The sequence below is a fragment of the Echinops telfairi genome, unplaced genomic scaffold (genome assembly GCF_000313985.2).
Source record: "Echinops telfairi isolate 266 unplaced genomic scaffold, ASM31398v2 ScPeMD7_3533;HRSCAF=4204_0, whole genome shotgun sequence".
Lineage (NCBI taxonomy): Eukaryota > Metazoa > Chordata > Mammalia > Afrosoricida > Tenrecidae > Echinops > Echinops telfairi.
Window position 1 is genome coordinate 27,470,591 of NW_022107431.1, and position 8,776 is coordinate 27,479,366.

General features: G+C 35.5%; 1 protein-coding gene across 1 annotated transcript in view; it reads left to right on the forward strand.

Annotated features, from left to right (window-relative positions):
- The window catches only part of NMBR (neuromedin B receptor), a 6,886-nt gene extending 5,679 nt beyond the window's left edge, over nucleotides 1–1,207 (forward strand). Inside the window, exon 3 of the mRNA XM_004701973.2 lies at nucleotides 614–1,207. Coding sequence (XP_004702030.1) covers nucleotides 614–1,015 — 402 coding nt within the window. The 3' untranslated portion in view covers nucleotides 1,016–1,207. The remainder of the gene's footprint in view (nucleotides 1–613) is intronic.
- Nucleotides 1,208–8,776: the final 7,569 nt, after the last annotated feature.

Sequence of the window (8,776 nt, forward strand, 5' to 3'; positions counted from 1 at the left end):
GAGGTGTAGAAGGGATCAGGTATCAAGCATCAAAGAACAAAAAATGATATAATTGTAAATGAGGGGGAGTGCAGAGTGGAGACCCAAAACCCATCTGTAGGTAAGTAATTTTTTAAAAAGATCATTGCTTTAATGAATGGATTAATGTATTTGTATTAATAATATATTAATAATGATATGTAAGTGGCACAAATGATTTGTGCTTGACTACTAACCAAAGTCTGATCTTTTCAACTCATCCCGTGGTCATTGGGAAGAAAGGCCTGGTTTTCTGCTCTCATGAAGAACACAGTCATGATAAGCCTATAGAACAAGTCTACTATGTGTGTTATACCTGGGTTTGCCATGGCTCGGGACGGACTTGATAGTAATCTTGTTCATGACATCAAATCTTATAATAGCTGCCAAATATCTTAAAAAGGAAATAATATTGCTGCCCAAATAGGCTTTTTTGAACTGTTAAAATCACCACTTTGATGAAGAAACTACATAGTCTGTATACTTTTTTTTGGATGAATCTGCATGATATGAAAAGTGTTAGTCCTTTCATGAGCATTGGATGTGAATGGCTGTTTTCATCATAACCAATTCAAACATTTCTTTATTTCGTCAGATGGAGACACGGAGACGCCTGGCTAAAATCGTGCTGGTCTTCGTGGGCTGCTTCGTCTTTTGTTGGTTTCCCAACCACGTCCTCTACCTGTATCGGTCCTTCAACTATAAGGAGATCGACCCATCTCTCGGTCACTTGATCGTCACCTTGGTAGCCCGGGTTCTGAGCTTTTGCAATTCGTGCGTAAATCCATTTGCTCTGTATCTACTCAGTGAAAGCTTCAGGCGGCATTTCAACAGCCAGCTCTGCTGTGGCAGCAAGTCCTACCCAGAGAGATCAACCAGTTATGTACTCAGTTCTTCAGCAGTGCGCATGACATCGCTGAAAAGCACTGCTAAGAACGTGGTGACCAATTCTGTTTTGCTAAATGGACACAGTGTGAAGCAGGAAATAGCGCTTTGAGTCGGGCCACTTATCTCCTGACTAAGAAAGAACTCACCATTTTCTTCCCCTATTGAGCAGAGCAGAAGGAGACAATTCTCCCATTCTTACTATTGTTCAGCCACTTTATTAGACTGATTTCACGATTACTCAGAAAAATAAATATATATATTCTCTGAGTAGGTCTTTACATTTCATTATTGCTCACATTAAAAAAACACACGATTCAAAAAAGCCATTTGAAAGATGTATAAATCAATATTGTTTCAGGATTTAGGCTATTACTGGAGTCAATTCTAGTGCAATTATCTTCAAGTCGTTTTATCTTGAGGCATGAAATAAATTCTGATGTTGGCTTAACTGTTCAGTGAGGGTCACTCAAACTCTTCTTATTTGAAATACAAATCATACCTTCATGATTAATTTCACTGATCGCTAATTCATATGCACATTTTGGCCATTTGAATAAAATGGTAGACATTTCAAAAATAGACCGTAATTAAAAACAATTAATATATTGAGTTCCTTTGTATTATTACTCATAATTAGTAACAATAGTTAATTTCTGTAAATTTAAGTATATGATTAAAATATTTAATACTTGTATATTGCATAGTTAAAAAGAATATTATATGAATGCAAAATAGGTATCTTGTGTCTCCTATAGAATAACATGGATATCTTTGTAGTTTCTATTAAGTTTCTGACTCTTTCAATGATTCTGCATGAATAAGATATTTGTATAATACTTGTGTAATTCTGATAAAGCCATTTACTCACTCTCTTTTGTAATAGCCACATTTTAATCTGCATGATATAACAGCATTCTCTGAATCAGTGTCTTGGGTTTCTTCATTGAACTACAAATATGATTTGATTAAATTCTAAAAGCTATCCACATTTAGGCATGCATTAATAAATCTGATATTGAAATCAATGTATCTCATACTTTTTTTTTCAAAGTTGGTGAGTAGAAGAAGTAAATTGAAAATTTGGTAGGTGAGTTATGCTAAGATCTTTCTTAAACACACCTAACCTGTACTACTTAAGATATGAAACATTCATTCATATATAGCAGAGAAAAACAAATATGATCAAATTTCCTGATAGTTGATAATGATAATAATAATCAACATCTATAAAATTTTCTCCATGTTTTAGCCATAATTAAAAAGCTTTAAATATATTATCTCCTTTATTCCTCAATATATCCCTTGAAGAACAAGAGATGATAGGGTAGAAATATCTATCTACCTACCTATGTGTAAAAGCTTACTATATCTATGTGATTATAAGATGATATATGTACATATCTATATGATGATAAGACTATATATGCACATATAAAATTAAAATAATATGTATGCATCTTAAATATATATTCCTGCTAGACAATTAACATTGTTATGGTGTAGTGGTTGGGTATTGGGCTGCTAATCATAAGGTTAGCAGTTCAAAACCACCAGCTGCTCCTTGGTCATAGATGAGGCTTTCAACTCCTGTAAAGAGTTACATTTTCTGAAACCCACAGGGGCAGCTCTATCTAGTCCTACAAAGTCACTATGAGCAGGAATCACTCAATGACAGTGAATGAATGATATAATATGATAACTAATTTGTTTTTCAAGAATGAAAACATTTATTCATTAAACATATAGAAAATTTTCATTTGCATATGTTGTAGAAAAAATGTTCTGTGTTATGAAACGAATTTGAACACTAATGGTGCCAGAAATTACAGGTCTATTACTAGAAAAAATGATTTTAACAATAGCTACATATCTATTAGTAAGACTGACCATTAGAATGTTCCTTCTATTATATTATTTTTATTTTCTTTTTGGACACTTTTATGTTAATATTGAAAGTCAGCAGTTCTCTTAATGTTGAAACCTGTAACTTGTTAATACTTCTAGTTAAATTTATAGGTTCCCAAGGGTTATTTATTGAGTTTGGTTGTTGTTTTCTACTAATAGTCGTAATTCATTTACCCTGCGAGCTCTGAGATATTGCACTATGCTTTCAAATGATCCCTTTGTTTGGAATAGATACCTGAGTTATTGTATTAGTATATATACTATGGAATATGGTCATACTAAATATAATATTTGAAATAAATTATTCAATATTTGTTTTTATCATGCACCTTCCAAGTCAAACAAATCTTTGTGCCTTACACAGATGTATGTCTGAACTTCAAACTTCAAATGCACATGTATGAAGTTGGGTTTATATCACATTAAAATTAGATATTAAGTTCTGGCATGTATTGGATTTTAAATATGTTTAATCTTTATGTTCTGGATTAAGATAATTTATTTTGAATGCTATTTATATTAACTTCTAGGCATTTGAAAATTTTAATAGTTCTTACTTTCAAAGAACAAAGTCAAAACAAATAATTCCAAACTCACTTTTAAAATCACCTTACAGAAGTGACAGAAGAATGATGCATGTTTGCCAGAAATACAAACCTTCTCACTACAAAATTGGTTTAAAGAGAAACATACAGAATCGCATGGACCCTAAAGATAATGACTTTCCTGATTTACATGGTTCTGGCTAGCAGTTTCTTAAAGCAAGAAAATATTTCAAGAAAATATTCTGTCTAATGTGATACTATCTGCCATAGAAAAGAGAAAACTTAACAAATTATTATTTTTTTCATTTTATTTATTTACTTATCATTTTATTGGGGGCTCTTACAACATTCCATACATCAATTGTATCAAGCACATCTGTACACATGTTGCCTTTACCATTTTCTTTAAAAAAAAATTCATTTTATTGGGGGTTCATACAACTCTTACTACAATTCATCCATCCATCCAGTGAATCAAGCACATTTGTACATTTGTAGCTGTCATCATTTTCAAACAAATTATTAGTTTTAATGTGGACATAGGATTGTTTTCTTACATGAAACATGTCTTCAAAAAAGGAATAGCTTAAAATAAATAACTAAATTAAAGGGATCCTGGGAAACCTGGGCCCAGAGAATCTTTAAAATGGGGTATCAACACGGTGAAGGTAAAAATAAATAATGCAAGTAACTACTGAGTGTTCAGTAAAATAGAATTTCAATATAATCATACTTTAAAGTAAATTTTCTCACGAAATAAGATAAAAATAAATTGCATCCATTACCAAAAGGAGCCATGGTGATATAGTTGGATATGCTTTGAGCAGGCTAACTCCAAGGTCCCCAGTTTGAAACCATCAGCCTCCTCCACCGGAGAAAGATGAGGCTGTTGACTTCCATCACGACTTACACTCTTGGAAACCCAAAGGGGAAGTTCGACCCTGCCCAATGGGGTCTTTCTGAGTCAGAATCCACCGACGGCAGTGAGTTTGGGTGTGAGTTTTTCCATAGAGGTATTCCCTCACTTTTTGAAAGTTTGATTTATGCCATTTTGTTTTTTATGAAACATCGACTTTCATCCAGTACCTATTTTCGCTAGTGGAAAGATATCCGAAAGGATTTCCCGATAAGAGGACATAAGCGAACATAGTTTTCAGCACTTACTTTGCAGCAGTCTCCTCGGGAGGCAGCACACACCAAGGCACAGCAACAAAAGGGGCTTGGCCAAAGTCTTCCGAAGCCTTGGGTAACACGCAGTATCTCAGCACCCGGCCGCCACTACGTCAAACGGCATCTGCGAACTCTATATGTAAATGTTCTTTTAAGATCTGTGAATTTTCTGGCATGGTTTGGTAGGCCATTTTTTGATCAATAAACAGAAAAACTTACAATATGAATGAGTGGTAATTGCGTCTTCGATTTAAGCCATTTTGGCTTATCACAAGGTTCACAGGAAAACTACTTACAGCTCTGAGGGGAGCCTGTTCCACAGTCTTCACATAAGTGCCACCTAAGGGCTGCCGAGGCAGGTGCTCTTCTGCTTTCCATTCTCTGATGAGGAAACTGGAGATTCGTAAGCAGTTGAGTTCATGACGGAGGACTTTGTTGTTGAACTCTTGTCTATTTCACCTTAAATTTTTTTTTTCAAGCCCTGCTCTTTTTTTTCATTATCCCACAGGGTCTGGAGTCAGGACTGGCTGCAGAGGGGCTGAGCTGGGAGCCATCTGTGATGATATTCCCACTCTTGTGGAGTATTCTCAATGGGAAAGTCAGAAATGCATTTATTTAATTCATTTATTTTTAAAATATCATTTTATTGGGGGCTCGTACAACTCTTTGCAACCCATCCGTGCATTGTGTCAAGTGCATTTGTACATTTGTTGCCATCATCATTTTCAAAACAATTTCTTTCTACTGGAGCCCTTGGGATCAGCTTCTCCTTTTTCCCCTCCCTCCCCCACCTTAAATTTATATGCTTAATCTCTAGTCAATATTGCCAGAGAGAAATGAGAGACAGAGAAAAAAACAAAACAAAAAAACAGAACAGTTTTCTGAGTTATTCCTTGTGGTTCCTAGAATAAAGATAACGACTTAATTCTAAATTTCTGGGCTACTGATAGGTATACCTTTATAACTTCACTGCCATTGAGTCAATGGTGACTCATAACGACCCCTTGTGGGCTTCTGAGGCTGTAACTGTTTATGACACTAGAAAACCCAGTCTTCCTCCAGAGGAGCTGCTGGTGGTTTTCGAACTGCCAATCATGAACATCGCAGCCCCACTGCGTAACCACACCACCACCAGGGCATCAGAGAATTGATGATTTATGCCCCCAATTCCTCCAGCATTTTGTGCATGTTAGTAAAAAAATGGGAACAGAAAAATTAACAATCAACAATTTTTGGATATGAAAATATTGATTTTATTTGACAATTTGTTAGAACGGGTATTAAATGAGCCCAACAGATTCATAGGAACTCTGATGGCATGGAGTCATAAAACAGTTCATGGATTTTGAACAAGCCATAATTTTTCCATTTACTAATATTTTACTACAGATTTCATTACTCACTCAGGAAATGTCACCATTAAATTTCTGAGAAATGTTTCAAATCTCAGGCTTCTCTTAGAACAAGCATATGAATTTCAACTTCAAATAAATGGCTTGCCTAGATGTTTAGAAAAAAGCACTAGATGTCAGTAAATATGACCAGTGATGTTAGAGAAAAGCATGTTTTGGAAATAGATAAAAGAAGGTGGAAAAGGGGATGCTCCAGAAAGCCTGGTTATAGCTGCATCTCATGATCATTGGAGAAAACATTTACAGGTTATGGTTGCTGTATTTTACACCATTCCATTTTCTTAATTATTTTGACAAATTGTTCCAAGTGTTTTATTTTTCCCATATGTCATATCTCACCAAAGTTTCAAGCAGGGCATTTTCTTAAATACATAGCCAGACTTTAAACTGTGGTGGGTAATTTGTGTTTGAGGTGATATACTGGAAAAATTAGCCATGATCTCGTTTCTTGGAATGAATCCTCCTCTTGGGCAATAAACAGATCATCATTATCCATTATTCATATAGTAGAGGAATAACATAAATTAAGTCCACTTAGGTATCTATAATGGAGTCCCGATGAAAGGTCAGTGGTTCCAATCCACCAACTGCTTAGGAGGAGAAAAATGAGGCTTTCTGCTCTTCTAATGATTTATAGCAGCAGAAACCCTTTGTAGGGTCACTATGAGTTAGAATAGACTCTGATTATACACACACACACATACACACACAAACACATACTGCGTATATATGTATACATACTTCTATGCATATATACCATGTACATCTATCTATCATCTATCTGTCAAAAATATTTTACAAATGTTTAATGGTACTTAAAAGAACTTTCAAAGGTGAACTATAATTACTTGTATTACTTTGGCATCATAGATAACCAGATCTGACAATCAAGTACTGGAATGTGCAAATTGGTATTTACATATATCAGGGATATTTAACTAGACACATGCATCTACACTTAAGAATTCTACTTTTAGCTGAACATTGGAAATCTATTTGCTTCCAATGCATGGTACTCTGTTGTATTTTTCAAGCCAAAAAGCATGAGACTTCAGCCCTATGACCTATGTTCGACCATTTTGAACATGCTTGTATGTTTTTATGCATGTAAAGAGGTGGAGTCATTGAGTGTTTTGTACATACACCATTGTTGACCAAATGCTTCTAGGTTTGATGCCACCCGGAGTCCTATCGGAAGAAAAGCCTAGCCATTTCCTTCTGAAAAATCAGTTATTGAAAACTCTCTGTAGCACAGATCTACTCTGATCTATGTGCTGTTTCACAGAGTCAGAATTGGCTCAAGGCAACTTTTTGTTATATTTATATATCACACATACATACGTGAATACATATATCCCCCCACACATATGTGTGCTGTTAGATCCTGTTAAGTTGATGTCTATACTTAATGACTAGGTCTGTGTGAACCAAGGAGCCCTGCTGGCACAATGGTTAAGTACTCAGCTGTTAACTGAAAGGTCGGTGATTTGAATCCATCAGAGATTCTTCGGGAGCAACGGCGTTATGATCTTCTCCCATAAAGGTGACCTCTCAGTATCCCTACAGAGCCTATTGGGTCATTAAGAGTCAGTGTCCACTCTACTCTACCCAGCAACAGCAGGAACGTGGGAGTGAAGGAACAGGAGGGGAAATAAAACTTTACACATCACTCTCACATGACTCTGTTGTTCCCATTAGATTTACCCTCATCATTTTAAGCTTGTCAATGGGTAAAGTTTCTCCATGACAAAGTGGGAAGAAGATGATAACATAGCTGTAGGGTATTTTATAGACAATAAAATTCAATTTCTAATGGAAGTTTGGGTGCAATTCTAACATATGAAAACATACCTTAATCTTAATAGAAAATTACCAAAATCATATAACCTCCTCTCTGGGGGATGGGCAGCAGAAGGGTGGGTGAAGGGAGATGCCGGACAGTGTAATATAAGATACAATAATAATTTATAAATTATTAAGGGTGCATGGGGGAGTAGGGAGAAGGAAGGGAAGGGGAGGGGGGAAAAAGGAAAATTAGCGGATTCTGGGAACCCAAGAGGCAAGCGAATTTTGGGGATAATAAGGGCAACAAATGTATACTGTAGATGTGCTTCACACAATTGATCTATGTATTGTGATGAATTGTATGAGCCCCAATAAATTGATTAAAAAATTACCAAAATCAGTGCTAGTTTTGCATATATTTTTAGTCAAATAAGTTGTTTGGAATTAATGAGGACCTTGGGAGAGTACCCATGGGTGTATATAGAGTACCTATGAGGGGTACAATTGGTTTGTGCTGAACACTTGACCTAAAGTCTGGTGGTTCAAATTCACCCCAAAGTGTTATGGAAGAGAGACCTGAAATCTGCTGCCATGAGGACATAAGGATCACCAAGGAAATCATATGGGATAATTCCACCCTATAACACATGGGGCTGCCAAGAGCTGGAAACAATGGTAATGGGATATATGAGTACATGCTACCTCTCAGGTCTGCTTAATCTGCCTGCTTTATTTTCGTAGTTCAGTCTAACCCATAATAAACTGTCCAGAGTATTTAAAAATTCCAACTTGTTTCTCCTTTCCAGGCAGTTTGCCAAGAAGCATATTAATGAAATGTAACACTATTCGAATGAAACAATTTGGCATATCTCACTGCACAGGACAGGAAGATACATTTCTTTCAGGGAATTTATTATTAGAAGATGGCATCAAGAGAGAGAAAACAAAGACAAATGTTTGAACATTTTTAGAGCTTTAATATTAAATTGAATTTTCTAATATTACACTGACTCATTTTTAATTAATAAAATGTTGCTTAATAAAATCGGAGTG